This window comes from Eptesicus fuscus, chromosome 16 (genome assembly GCF_027574615.1).
Source record: "Eptesicus fuscus isolate TK198812 chromosome 16, DD_ASM_mEF_20220401, whole genome shotgun sequence".
NCBI lineage: Eukaryota > Metazoa > Chordata > Mammalia > Chiroptera > Vespertilionidae > Eptesicus > Eptesicus fuscus.
In genome coordinates this window covers 21,914,216-21,928,898 of record NC_072488.1, presented here as the reverse complement: position 1 = coordinate 21,928,898, position 14,683 = coordinate 21,914,216, and the positions used below count along the sequence as shown (strand labels likewise).

The 14,683-nt window shown below is 39.5% G+C and overlaps 1 protein-coding gene across 2 annotated transcripts in view; it reads right to left on the bottom strand.

Annotated features, from left to right (window-relative positions):
* Positions 1-14,683, bottom strand: part of MTA3 (metastasis associated 1 family member 3) — a 126,785-nt gene that overhangs the window by 90,652 nt on the left and 21,450 nt on the right. For both annotated transcript variants that reach the window (XM_054728493.1, XM_054728492.1), the window contains exon 4: positions 5,006-5,132. In XM_054728493.1, coding sequence (XP_054584468.1) covers positions 5,006-5,132 — 127 coding nt within the window. The remainder of the gene's footprint in view (positions 1-5,005; positions 5,133-14,683) is intronic.

Genomic DNA, 14,683 nt, shown 5'->3' with positions numbered 1-14,683 from the left:
AAAAGAAATGTAAATACAAAAGGTGAAACAGCAAAACATCAAGAAAACATAGACTCTCTTCACAATCTTAAAAATCTTTGATTCCAAGACAGTGATACTTGGATTCTTTCTAGAATAAACAATCTTCCTGTATTTAACTGTCCTCCCCTCCTCCTGCTGTCCATCACTCATTTTCCAGCCATATTTCTCACATATTTAAAAACAAATCAACGAAGCTAGAAAGAGCAAAGATGACATAGTGGTGCAGAAGGATAAGCACTACTTAGCAAGAGAGGAAGCTATACATTGTCATTCCAAGTAAATTCCAGCAACATGCGGCCAAAATCCAACAAATACATTTAAGATCAGAAGAGAAAAAATATTAATGATACACCAAAATGTTGGTGCTGTTGGGTGGAGGAATTATAGGGTGAGCCTACCTAGTCAACACATTATTAATAGCTTCTTTCCATGTCTGATGCTTTTTAACACTTACAGTCATGTACATATCATAATGCTGTACCTCTGCAACCAGGCAGTCCGGGTTCAATTTCTGAATCTGCCATTTAAAAGCTGTGAGTCCAGCCGAAACCGGTTTGGCTCAGTGGATAGAGCGTCGCCTGCAGACTGAAAGGTCCCAGGTTCGATTCCAGTCAAGGGCATGTACCTTGGTTGCGGGCACATCCCCAGTAGGGGTTGTGCAAGAGGCAGCTAATCGATGTTTCTCTATCATCAATGTTTCTTAACTCTCTATCCCTCTCTCTTCCTCTCTGTAAAAAATCAATAAAATATATTTTTAAAAAAATAAAATAAAATAAAAATAAATAAAAGCTGTGAGTCCAGCCCTGGCTGGTTTGGCTCAGTAGATAGAGCGTCGGCCTGTGGACTGAATGGTCCCACGTTCGATTCCAGTCAATGGCACATGCCTGGTTGCAGGCTCGATCCCCAGTAGGGGGCGTGCAGGAGGCAGCCAATCAATGATTCTCTCTCATCACTGATGTTTCTATCTCTCCCTTCCTCTCTGAAATCAATAAAAATACATTTTTTTTAAAAAAGCTGTGAGTCTGACAAGTTACTTAACCTTTTTGTGCTTCAGTCTCCTCATCTGTAAAACGGGGGTTATAACAGGACTTACTTCATCAAGTCATTGTGAGGATTGAAGAAGATATATGTAAACCAAGTGGGATAACAGTGACCATAAAGGTTCAATAAATGTTAGGTTTTTTAAAAGCCAAGTTCAATAAACATGGGCTATACATGACTGAATATAGTATTATATATACTTACAACAGGTCTTGTAGCTGGCATTAACAATCCATTTTATAGTGCTTTATAAGTTTGTGTATGCATCATATATAATTTATTATTAATGGCCTAAGACACTGTGTGAAGCATGCTGCCTCTTCCCTTTGTCAAAACAAAAATGTTCCCAAAGCATTCTCATTGCTCAAGTCCTATGTATCTCACAAGAGCTGAATCACTAACCCTACCCAGAACTGCCCGGATCTCTCTCTTCCAGTGGAATCATGGAATCAGAAGGAACAAAGAGTTGCTTCCCTGTCACTCTGAGAAGCTCATAGCATCTCACACTACAGTATTATAGCTCACAAACTACAAAGAACCTCCGGAATGCCTCAGTCAGGTTTTCTCCTATGCTCCATATGGCACAAGGAAAATCTGGGCACGTGATAATGTCCCTGAGAAGAAAAAGCCAATATTCACCAAATTAGCCCTCTTTGCTGCCAAACAACAATGGGGCTTCAGTAATTTCCTCCTGTTATAGCAGAAATACTAGTTAGATAGGGCATGACTTCAACAGTAGCAAAATGTCAAGATCGCATTCAACGTGCACGTGTTCCACATCAGCAGGAGGGCTGGTCAGCACGACTCCGTGCTTTGGCCAGAGTCTGCCCCGAACCCCTTTCAGTTGTTCAAAGATGAAAGCTGCAGATGTCCCTTTCAACTTGGGGAAGAAGATAAAGCCCCAAATGCCTGTGTCTCCATCATAATTCAAAAGAATTGCCACCTGATCAACTCCTTCTTGCGTTTATGAGCTAGGGACCTTGTCTTACTTACCAAGCACCTAGTAAACTACCCAATCTAGAATATTCTCAGGAAATGTGTTCAACGGTGACTGATCATGTATACTATGTAATTTCTATGTTCAACACAGGAGTGTCTTGATAATTATATTTCAATATACTCTTTCAGTCCTTATGAAAGATGAAAAACACATCACTTTTTCCATTCCAAGCAATCTGTTAAAGGAAACTAGCATTACTTGTAAACAGATTTTGAGCTATCAGGAGGGTAAATTAAAAATATACTTGTGTGTTTTGGTTACATTTTAAAAACCATTTGTCGCATTCTTGTACTGGCAAAATTCTTAAAACTGGCCACATAACTTCTTGAGCTTAAAATGAATTTTTACATACTGGCTTGTTCCAATTAAATAATCAATTCATATAGCTCTTTAGCATGTATTAGTTCCATACATCTGTAAGAAATTTATTAAATGTTTTCATATTCCATCTCTTTGGACAAAAATTAACTTACTCTCCTAATTCCTGAAATACCCCTAATTGGTGGGTAAAATGACTACCCAAATTACCTGGCCTAATTATCTTTTTCAGCAAAGGACCTAATTCACACAGAATATACTAACTGTAGCCGATCTAAACACAGTGTTCCCTTAAAAAAAAAAAACTAAATAAAGCAACAATAAAAGGTTAACTTATTATATTGAGGGGGTAATCAAGACATTTCTTAAAAGACGTGGGGGGAAAAGAATTACAGTATCTTTGTCATACATGTCCTGCCTTAGAAGATCTCTATGTCTACTTTGAAAAGAGGTCTTTGGGGTTGAGGGGTGTGTGTGTGTATTGGTTACAAGGACCAAATCAAGGCAATCTAATCCCAAAAAGGCAAATTTAAATTCAATACTGAATTGGAGACTAAAGAGGAGGGGCAATCCTATCTAATAAATTAGTAATATGCAAATTGACCATCACTCTAACACACAAGATGGCTGCCCCATGTGGACACAAGATGGCCACCACAAGATGGCCAACAGGGGAGGGCAGTTGGGAGGGATCAGGCCAGCAGGAGAGGGCAACTGGGAGGGACCAGGCCTGCAAGAGAGGGCAGTTGGTGGCAATTAAGCCTGCAGGGGAGGGAAGTTAGGGGTGACCAGGCTGGCAGAGGAGGGAAGTTGGGGTCGACTGGGCCTGCAGGGAAGGGCAGTTGGGGGGGACCCAGGCTTGCAGGGGAGAGCAGTTGGGGGGGGAGGGACCAGGCCTTCAGGGGAGGGCAGTTAGGGGCAATCAGGCTGGCAGGGAAGCAGTTAGGCATCAATCAGGCTGGCAGGGGAGTGGTTAGGAGGTGATCAAGCTGGCAGGCAGAAGTGGTTAGGGGCAATCAGGAAGGGAGGCAAGTGAGCAGTTGGGAGCCAGCAGTCCTGGATTGTGAGAGGGATGTCTGACTGCCCGTTTAGGACCGATCCAGGGATCAGGCCTAAACGGGCAGTCAGACATCCCTTGAGGGGTCCCAGATTGGAGAGGGTGCAGGCTGGGCTGAGGGACACCGCCCCCGCCCCCCCATGCATGAATTTCGTGCACCGGGCCTCTAGTTATTGAAATAAACAGTTAACATATTTTACTTCCTATATTAATAGTTTTTAAGAGAACCATGACTACTAGAGAACTGAATAAAATAAATAAAGATTGTGAACAAGAGTTGAAGGAACTTCTTTACTTGAAGAGACAAAAACACTGCATTTCCTCACACCTATCACCCTGGACACATTCTGCTCCCTCCACATCTATGCTCACCTGTTTCTTCTACCTGAAACATGTTCCATAGTATCTCAAAGGCTGAGTAAATGCCAACTCTCCAAGTTTTCCTGTTCCTGAAAGTGTGTTCAAACATTTTGTTATACCTCCAAGATGCACCTATTATAAACTATACTGAGAAATAGCTTAACTGTGTGTGCTTAAATGTTACCACTATCAGCAGATCATATAAAACCATCATTCCTCCACAACTTCCCAAACTACAAACCAAGACTGAATTTTCTCACTTTTACAACCTATTAATGCACAAAGCAGATGCAAGTAATAAAGAATATAAAGTTTTCAGCCCAGCCCTAACTGGTTTGGCTCAGTATATTATAAAATATACTGAGAAATAGCTTAACTGTGTGTGCTTAAATGTTACCACTATCAGCAGATCGCAACCCATAGGTTGAGAACTGCTAGCAGGGTCGCCTAAGACCATCGGAAAACACAGATATTTACATTATGATTTATAACAGTAGCAAAATTACAGTTATGAAATAGCAACGAAAATAATTTTATGGTTGGGGGTCACCACACATGAGGAACTGTATTAAAGGGTCGCGGCATTAGAAAGGTTGAGAACCACTGCTCTATAATGTTCCAGGACTCTGGAAAAGACCTGCATTTCCCAAAATGCAGAATGTCTCCTAGACACTTTTTTTAAGAAAAAACAAAACATTTTTTAAAATATATTTTATTGATTTTTTACAGAGAGGAAGGGAGAGGATAGAGAGTTAGAAACATCGATGAGAGAGAAACATCGATCAGCTGCCTCCTGCACACCCGCTACTGGGTATGTGCCCGCAACCAAGGTACATGCCCTTGACCGGAATCGAACCTGGGACCCTTGAGTCTGCAGGCTGACGCTCTATCCACTGAGCCAAACTGGTTAGGCTCCTAGACACTTTTATACAGGATGCTAATAGATACCCAAATAAGTTGAAAAGTCAGGATTAAAATAAAGCTAAGTGGTTACTTTACTACAGAACATTCTCAGGGCTTAATATGCTAAGACACACTATAAATTTTCAAGATAAGATTCCATTATGAAGTATTTAGTAAACTGATTTGAGCAAGATCATGAGCAGAGTTTGGAAAATGCTTCCAAAAGGTTGTTTGGGTTGTTTGTTTGTTTTTTAATTGTCGTGATATTACTGAATACTTGAAACAACTTCTTAAAAAGTTCTTACCTGATATGTGTTGCAGGGAGAGATTCATATTGGCGGGACAAAAAGAGTTCCCTATGTTTCAACTGATGTTTCTGTTTATCAGTCAAGTCGGCCTCAATGGTTGTTTCAGATTCTTCCTCAATTTCCTCTACACAAATAAAATTCAAAGAATCCATTATTACAAAGCACAATATCTATCTGGATATTAAGAGAGACAAAAAAACTTTCAATATTTTCTTCATATCATTAATGTTAAATTTATATATGTCACTTTTCATTTGAATTACAACCATAAAATTAAGTTACACAGCTTCAAAGGAAGAAGAAGTGCAATTTAAAAATGGCAGATGGGCGTTGGCAGAGTAGCTCAGAAAAGATACCAAGTGTTGTGAGAAAGAGGAGTGGGCAAAAGCTAAATAACCAGAGGAAGGGTTGGAAGTCTACAAAACAGTAACAACAAGGATATTCTATTTAAGAAGAGAATAATCAGCCCTGGCTGTGGTGGCTCGGTTGGTTGAAGCATTTTTCTATGCACCAAAAAAAGAGAGTAATCAGAAAACAAGAAATAGGATAACACATTTCAAATTAGAAAACACAAATAAAAAACTAATAGAAGGATTAGAAGGTAATGCTAAGAAAATCTCCCAGAAATTACAACATTAAGACAAAGAGATAAATAACTAAAGATTTAAAAAAAAATAAAAAACATTGCCCCAGCCGGTTTGGTTCAGTGGATAAAGCATCAGCCTGTGGACCAAAGGGTTCCGGGTTCGATCCCAGCAAGGGCACGTACCTAGGTTGCAGGTTCCTCCCTGGCCCAGGCCCTGGTCAGGGCGCATACAGGAGGCAACCAATCGATGTGTTTCTCTCACATCAATGTTTCTCTCTGTCTTTCCCTCTCTCTTCCATTCTCTCTCTCTAAAAAAAAAAAAAAAAAAAAAAAAGGAAAAATATCCTCTGGTGAGGATTAAAAGTAAATTTAATAATAATAATAATAATAATAATGGCCGAAACCGGTTTGGCTCAGTGGATAGAGCGTCGGCCTGCGGACTCAAGGGTCCCAGGTTCAATTCCGGTCAAGGGCATGTACGTTGGTTGCGGGCACATCCCTGGTGGGGGGTGGGCAGGAGGCAGCTGATCGATGTTTCTCTCTCATCGATGTTTCTAACTGTCTATCCCTCTCTCTTCCTCTCTGTAAAAAATCAATAAAATATATTTTTTAAAATAATAATAATAATAGTTTCTTTAAAAAAAATAAACAACATTCATGAAGTTCAACATCCCAGTAATAAAATTCCAGAAAAAATAACAGAGAAAACGTATTTCTTTACCTTTTTTAGGGGGGGCAGGGGAGAGGGAAGACCTCTCAAAGAAATGATTCAAGAAGATTTCCCCTTATTGAGCAGGATGAATGTCTAGATTTAATTCCCAGCATAATTAATGTTTTAAGTGCTAACGAGAAGATCACAAAAATTTGCAGAAAGGAAACATAGGTCACATGCAAAAAAACTAGACTTAGTGGAATCACATGTGAGCAGCAACACTGTATGATAAGATGGTAGAGCAATGCCATCTGATATTCAACCCACAACTGCATAATAAACTATCAAGATGGAAACACAGAAAGGACAACCTTTCATTCATTCAACTAAGAGATATTAGGTGTCCAAGCAGGCACTATTCAAGGTACTGGAGACAAGCAATGAGCAAAACATTACTAAGAACAAACAATTCAAAGTGTCTGCCTTTGGAAAGCAGGGTTGGAAGGAAGCGATGGAAGAGACAGAAGACAAAGTTTTACATCAGATTAAAAGGAAACACTATTTAATACTTTCTTTTATTTTACTGATGAAGAGAGAGGGAGAGAGAGAGAAGAAACATCAGTGATGAGAGAGAATCATTGATCAGCTGCCTCCTGCAGGCCCACACCAGGAATCCAGCCCACAACCCCGGCATGTGCCACCACTGGGAATCGAACCGTGACCTCCTGGTTCATAGGTCGAAGCTCAACTACTGAGCCTCACCAGCCAGGCTAATACTTATTTCAAAGAAAAAAAATGACTAAATGTCATTTATAGATATAATTGCAAATAATTTTAGATACAAAAAATGTTTAAATAGAATTCCTCAATTTAGGGGTTCACAGATCTTCTGCAATCTTACCTAGACCAGACGTGTACATCTATGGGAATAGTAGGAGCATTGAGGCTCAGAGTGTGAGCCGAGGAAGGGAGGAGGGATCGCTCTTCACACAGAAAGTAGAACTCAAGTTCAGGCCTCTAATGCCTTAATTTTGGGACACTGATTGGCAACACACACACAACACTTTTCTGTTCCTCACAATTCTTAATAGTTCTTATTTATGGACCCTGGACCATAAAAAGATTTTTATCACATATAATCCCCTAGTTGTGGCAGTTCTTTTGAAATGTGTGAGGGTAATGAATGGGCTAAGTGTATGATCTTTTCTACTTCCAAATTTTGAAAGCTCTGAATGGAAAATGAACCTGAAAAACTGATTTAGAAAGATTCACCTAGCTCAAAAAAAAAGAATAAAATTACTTAAAATTCTTAAATTTTCTTTTTAATGAGCTACTCCAAGAAAAATACAGCACTGAAAGAGCCATTTACTTGCAAGTGTAACAACATTTCACCAGTAGAAATCAAGGTGCACTGGCATTATTTCCACCAGCAAAGATCACACACAAAATTATACTTTACCTCATTAGGATTTAACAAACTGTTGTTCTGTAAAACAAAGCTACCTGAATTCTAATGTGTACCCCACAGAGTTAAAACAACAACAAACTCTACAAATAATGGTAACAGCAGCAACTTTTATTTTTTTATACATCCTCTTGGTTCAGGGTGAAAGGACTAAAATTTCTGATGTCCAACCCAACCAAAGACAGAAATCACAAGAGCATCCGAAACCCATTTTTAAAAATTTAGTAGTTACATTTCATTTACATATTTCTATAAATTTGAATTGGCTTCTGAACAGGAATGACTCCCATGCCATTAACATCCTAAAAACATTAAACAGCCACAATGGCAAAAACTAGCATGTAGACAATGAAAAATGTTAAAGACTGAATATAATTATTATCATCAAAAACCAGGTATATGACCCCAGCCAGTGTGGCTCAGTTGGTTGGGCATCATCCTGCGCACCAGGAGGTTGCCAGTCAGATTCTCAGTCAAGGTCACATGCCCGGGCTGGGGGCTCGATTTCGGGGGGGCGAGGGGGACGCGTGTAGGGGGGGAGGCGTGTGGGAGGCAGCTGATTGATGTAGTGCTTTCACATCAATTTTTCCCTTCTCTCTCTAAAAATCAATGAACTATTCTTAAAAAACACAAACACACACATGGTAATATATAATAATTTTCTAAAAATCATTTTACCAAGCTTGATGGAGCATCAAATACTTTCTAAAAGTTATTAAAGTAGAGGTCCCATAATATACACAATGACAGAAAAGACTGATAATAATTTATTGTAATTTCCTTACACTTGGGAAAGTTTCCATACACACAGTTATATTAGCAAGAAGGCACTGGGGCAAGGAGGGGAGACAGAGTACAGAAGAAACCTGTACAAAAGGGATTGCATGAAGTTTTAAGGGGCATATAAATATCACTATTCTTAACACTGCATGTGCCATATAAATGCATGACCCATCAAGGATTTATAAATGCATGACCCATTAACACTGCATGTGCCATATAAATGCATGACCCATCAAGGCTCCACAAATTGCAAAGTTTTAGACTGCAGGATGAGAAAGAAAGCATGGCCAAAAAGCTCACTAACACTAATTACACTTGCAAGCGGAGAGGGGATGGGATAAGGCCAAGCACAAATAATGTCTAAGAGGCACGCACGGTCAGAGAAGAAATCAAACTAGCTGAGTAGTCCAGAACACCAAAGCATCAGCCAAGGGATATGGGAGATCAATCTCAGCAGCAGGTTACAATCAGGGACTCAAGCAAAGCTTTAGAGATTGGGCATGGGACATGTGTAAGACCAGAGTAGGCACCTAAACAACGTATTAACTGAACAACAAGGTACAGAACGTAAGGAAGAGGAGTAAGTACTTGACTTGAGACTGGGTGTTTTTCAGAACAGATCAGAATTGTAATTCCTATCTATCAGTGGGGAGGGATTGAGCAAGGAGCTGGCAGGAGGAGAATTCTCCACAGGTTCTTCTCCAGCTTCCTAGATCTCTATTTTAATGAAATATCTGCCCACAGTGATAAGATATTGGCTCATACAGACCACACAGAAAAGCAGGTGGTTAGCAATTTGTTTACAGAGGCATTTAACAAGTACCCAAATGTTTGAAGACATATTATTGGACTGAAAATAGCTTGGTAATGATGCAACTCAAGCCTGCCTGTTAAGAAAAAAAAGATCCTCAAAAAAGGAATAAGCAAGTTGAATAAATTAGCAGACTTTTCATGACAATTGCGATTTCAGGGAACTACCTGATTGAAGAGAAAAAATGTTTGGCAGTCTAGAGGCAAATGATCAATAAACAAAAATCAATTCTATTTCTATCACTAGCAATGAACAATCTAAAACTTAAATTAAGAAAACAATTTCATTTACAATAGCACCAAAAGGAAAAATATACTTAGGAATATCTTTGACAAAAGACAACTTTTGTATACTAAAAATTACAAACATCATTAAAATAAATTAAAGAAGACCCAAATAAATGGGAAGATTATGTTCACAGACTGGAAGACTTAATTGATCTACAGATTCCATGCAATCCTACCAAAATTCAAACTGCCTTTTTTCCAAAAACTGACAAAGTAATCCTAAATTTCCTATGAACATGTAAGCAATCCAGAATAGCCAAAATAACTTTTTTGGGGGGTGGGGGGGAGGGGCTTAAGAGAACTCACACTTTCAGATGTCAATGCTTACTTCAAAGCTGCAACAACCAAGACCATGTGGTGTTGGTATAAGTCTAGACATACAGATCAATGGAATAGGACTGAGTCCAGAAATAAGTCCATACATTAATGGTTAATTAATTCTGGACAAGAGTGCCAAGGTAATTCACTGGGGGAGTGAATAATGTTTTCTACAGAAATGGTGCCAAGAACTGGATATTCACATGCAAAGAACAAAGTTGGACCTTCATACCATATATAAAAATTAAGTCAAACTGAATCAAAGGCCTGAATGTAAGAGCTAAAACTAGAAAATTCTTACAATAAAACACAGGTGTAAACTTTTATGACCTCAGACTAGGCAATGGTTCCTTCACTGTGGACCCTAAATCATAAGCAACCAAAAAATATATATATATAAATTGAAATTAATATTAAAATCTTTATGCTTAAATGGACATTATCAAGAAAGCAAATACAGAATGGGAGAAAATATTTACAAATTATGTATTTGGTAAGTGTCGAGTATCCAGAATATATAGAGAACTCTTATATAACTCAAGAATAAAAAGACAACCCAATGAAATAACGGGCAAAGGATGAGAATAGACATTTCTCCAAGATGTGCAAATGACAAATAAGCACATGAAAAAATATCCAACATCATCAGTTACTAGGGAAATGCAAATCAAAACTTCAGATATTTCACACCAACTAGAATGACTATAATAAAAAAAGATAGTAAGAAGCATTTGCAAAATAGAGAAATTAAAAATCTCTGTACATTATTTGTGGGAATGTAAAATGGTGTAGTTGCACTGTAAAACAGCTTAGCAGTTACAGTTACTGTATGACCAAGCAATTCCATTCCTAGGTATATACCCAAAAGTGAAAACATATATCAACAGAAAACCTTGTACATGAATGTTCACAGCATTATTCATAACAGCCAAAAAGTAGAAACAACCCAAATTGATAAAATGGATAAACTGATATAGTATACCCATATAATAGGATATTATTCAGCCATAAAAAGGAATGACGTGCTGATTTATGCTTTACCATGGATGAACCTTGAGACATACTAAAGAAACATTATGAAAGTGAAAGTTACAAAGGATTACATATTATATGATCCCATTTATAGGAGAAGTCCAAAATAGGCAAATCTACAGAGATAGGGAGTAGATTTGTTGCTGACAGAGGATGGATGGAGGGAGAAATGGGGGAGTGACTGCTAATGGGTATGGGTTTCTTTTTAAAGTAGTGAAAATGTTCTGGAATTAAATAATGGCTATGGTTACACAAATGTGTAAATATAATAATAACCATTAATTGTATACCTTTTTAAAGGGTGGATGGTATGATATGTGAATTATATCAAAAAGAAAAAAGCTAAACCTGAAAAAGGGGGCATGGGAGGGCAAATGAAATGCTGAGTCAAAAGAAGAATGAATGAGTTTCAGTACAGTAGTCCCCCTTATCAATGGGAGATATGTTCCGTCAAGACCTCCAGTGGATGCCTGAAGCCGCAGACAGTACCAAACCCTACAGACACTATGTTTCCTTTCCTACACATACATACCTACAATAAGGTTTAATTTACAACTGAGGCACAATAAGAGATTAACATAAGTAACTAAGTATAAAATAGAGCAATTATAACAATATACTGTAATAAAAGTTATGTGTCATGCAAGGGTTATTTGAATACAAACACTGCAATATAGTCGATCTGATAACCAAGACAGCTGCTATGTGACTAATGGACAGGTGGCATATGCAGCGTGGATACACTACACAAAAGGGATGATTCACATCCTAGGGGGGACGGAGCAGGACAGTGTGACATTTCATCATACTACCCAGAACTGTGCGCAATTTACAATTTATTAACTGTTTATTTCTGTATTTTCCATTTAATATTTTCAGACCATGGTTGACTGCAAGTAACTGAACCTTCGAAAAGAGAAATCGTGGATAAGGGGGGGACTACTGTATAGTCATGTAATGGAATTCCACTCAGTAGCTTACAATGAATAAGTGAATTCACACACTAACATAGATCTCAAAACTTGATACTAAGCAATAAAAGGCAATCTGCGGAAGGACATATATACACAATGACATTTTTTAATGCAAAAACAGTGCTCTATATAAATACTACATATATGTAGCAAAAGTATAAAAACATGAATGGGGAAAAAAAACACCAAAGGTAAGACAGCAATTCACCTATGGGGAAACTAGGAAGGGAATGGAGTTGGGGAGGGATACACAGAGCACTATAAGAATCTGAAACAAATATGTCAAAATGTTAAGAGAAGACAAAGCTAGCTAGTAGGTTCATAATTAGTAATTCATTATTCTCTTTCCTGCTTACTAAAAATACTTCAAAATAAAATGTGAGTAGGACCCAAAAGAAAGAAAAAACTTCTAATCCACATTAAATTGTGGCTTTTCTTCTTTAAAGGGGATAATCACCACAGCTGATAATCATTTATTTACCATATCTCCCTTCTCTTCATCTCTTTCTATCATGACAAAACATAAATTTCAACTGGCATTCTGCATAACATTAATCAATTTCTAAACTAAATACAAATAAATTTACATATTTATAAATACACAAATAAATGTTGGTTTCCAAGAGGAAAAAAATCTACGTATATAAAGTCTAAGCGACTGCTACGACCGAAAAACCAGAACAACCCGTTGACCAATCGCTATGACGCGCACTGACCACCAGGGGGCAGACACTCAACGCTGGAGCTGCCCCCTGGTAGTCAGTGCACTCCCACAGCCAACCTCCGCGGCCAGCCAACCGCCCACGGCCCCTCCCCCCAGCCAGCCTCCCGCCATTGGCTCCTGGTGCTAAACCATTCGTAGATGACCTGCTTCTGGGTCTGGGTTTCATGCGTAGCAGAGCAGTTCCCTCACTACGATCTATTGAAAGTCAGCCCTCAACACAAGGGTTTGTCTCCCTCCCGTCCTCTCTCTCCCCCGGGGCCACCTGCCCACCACAGTGGCAGCGCAGCAGCAAGGGAAGGAGGAGGGGGGGAGGCAGGGAACTGTGCAGTGGCAGGGCGGCGTCAGTGTCCAGTGTCCATTCCTTCCGCACCCGGCCCAACGACTGTAACTTCCTCTCCCGACCCTGCCCAAGACCTTCAGGCCCCGGGCGGGGACGGGGAACGGGGGGGGGGGGGGGGGGGGGGGGGGGGGGCGGCAGACGCAGCCCCTTTCCCAGGGGGGCCAAGGGCCAGCTCCCTCCTTTGGAGCCAGCAGCCAACCTCCCGTGATCCCTCCCCCCGACCGGCCAACCTCCTGCGGTCCCTTCCCACCTTCCCTCCCCTGGCCCCCCCTCCCCCATGCACGAATTCGTGCATTGGGCCTCTAGTAGAATATTAAAGTGGTTCATCTTGGAAGATCAAAACAGGAAACAGCCCTAGTGGGTTTGGCTCAGTGGATAGAGCATCAGTCCCCAGACTGAAGGGTCCCGGGTTCAATTCTGGTCAGGGGTACGTACCTTGGTTGCAGGCATATGCTGGAGGCAACCAATCAATGTGTCTCTCTCACACTGATGTTTCTCTCTCCCCCTCCCTTCCACTCCCTCTAAAAATCAATGGAAAAATATCCTCGGGTGAGGATTACCAAAAAAACAAACAGGAAAAACTAAGAGTCAACTATTTCTATAAAGAAATGCCTGAAATAAACAGGGAGAATATTTAAATGGATGAAAAGTTAACAATAGTACGGAGATTAATTGTAAAGCTGGAAGAAGCCTCTGAGATTTCATTTCAGTGCCTGATCCATGAGGCTCCTGTCAATCTCCAGCTGGAGGAGGCCTCTCCTCTCTGCTACAAAGCAGCACTCACAAAAGCTTAAGGTACTTAAGGTACAATATGCCTTGCACTACAGTCATCTGATTCACTGAGTCCCTTGAGAACAAAAATGGGTCATTTATCTTTGCATCCATGCTGGTTACTTGTGAGGTAAGAGAGATGGAACCTCAAGAAACGTTCACTGCAGACTAGGTAAGAACTATCAGCTAATGCTCAAGTCAGTGGCTACAAGGATAGACTCACAAAGTAATGGCATAAAACACTGAACAAAGTAACCATCAAAAAGTTACTGTTCAGCCCTAAAGGGTTTGGCTCAGTGGAAAGAGCGTCGGCCTGCAGGCTGAAGGGTCCGGGGTTCGATTCCGGTCAAGGGCATGTACCTTAGTCTCTATCCCTCTCCCTTCCTCTCTGTAAAAAAATCAATAAAAAGTATATATTTTTTTAAAGTTAAAAAAAGTTCAAAGGGGTTCTACTTTTCACATTTCATTCTGGTGCTTTCCCCAATTCTTTCAAAATCTAACACAGGGTGGATGGGAGACTAGGCTTCAGAGTCACACTTGAATTCAAAGTTTAGCACCACACATGCCTAGCTGGGTGACCTTGGGCAAATTATTTACTCTTTGTAATCCTCAGTTTCTTCATCTATGAAATGTGTACTTAATTACTCCCTCATTTATAAACTGCTTAGCACAGTGACTAACAGTGCTACAGAAAAAAAACTATTACTTTTTTTAAATAAAATTTGATTTTCTTTGACATTTGGAAAATCATTTCTATCTCCTAAAACAATGGCTCCTAATTTACAAGGCAAATCATATTAAAATTAAAACAAATTAAAAATGTTTTCACTTTTTGTAAACAAACAAAAACAGATATCCAGATCCCTCCATAGAGATCCTGATTTAGAAACTCTGGGGTAGAGTCAAGCTAGTTAGGCATCAGTTAAGAATCA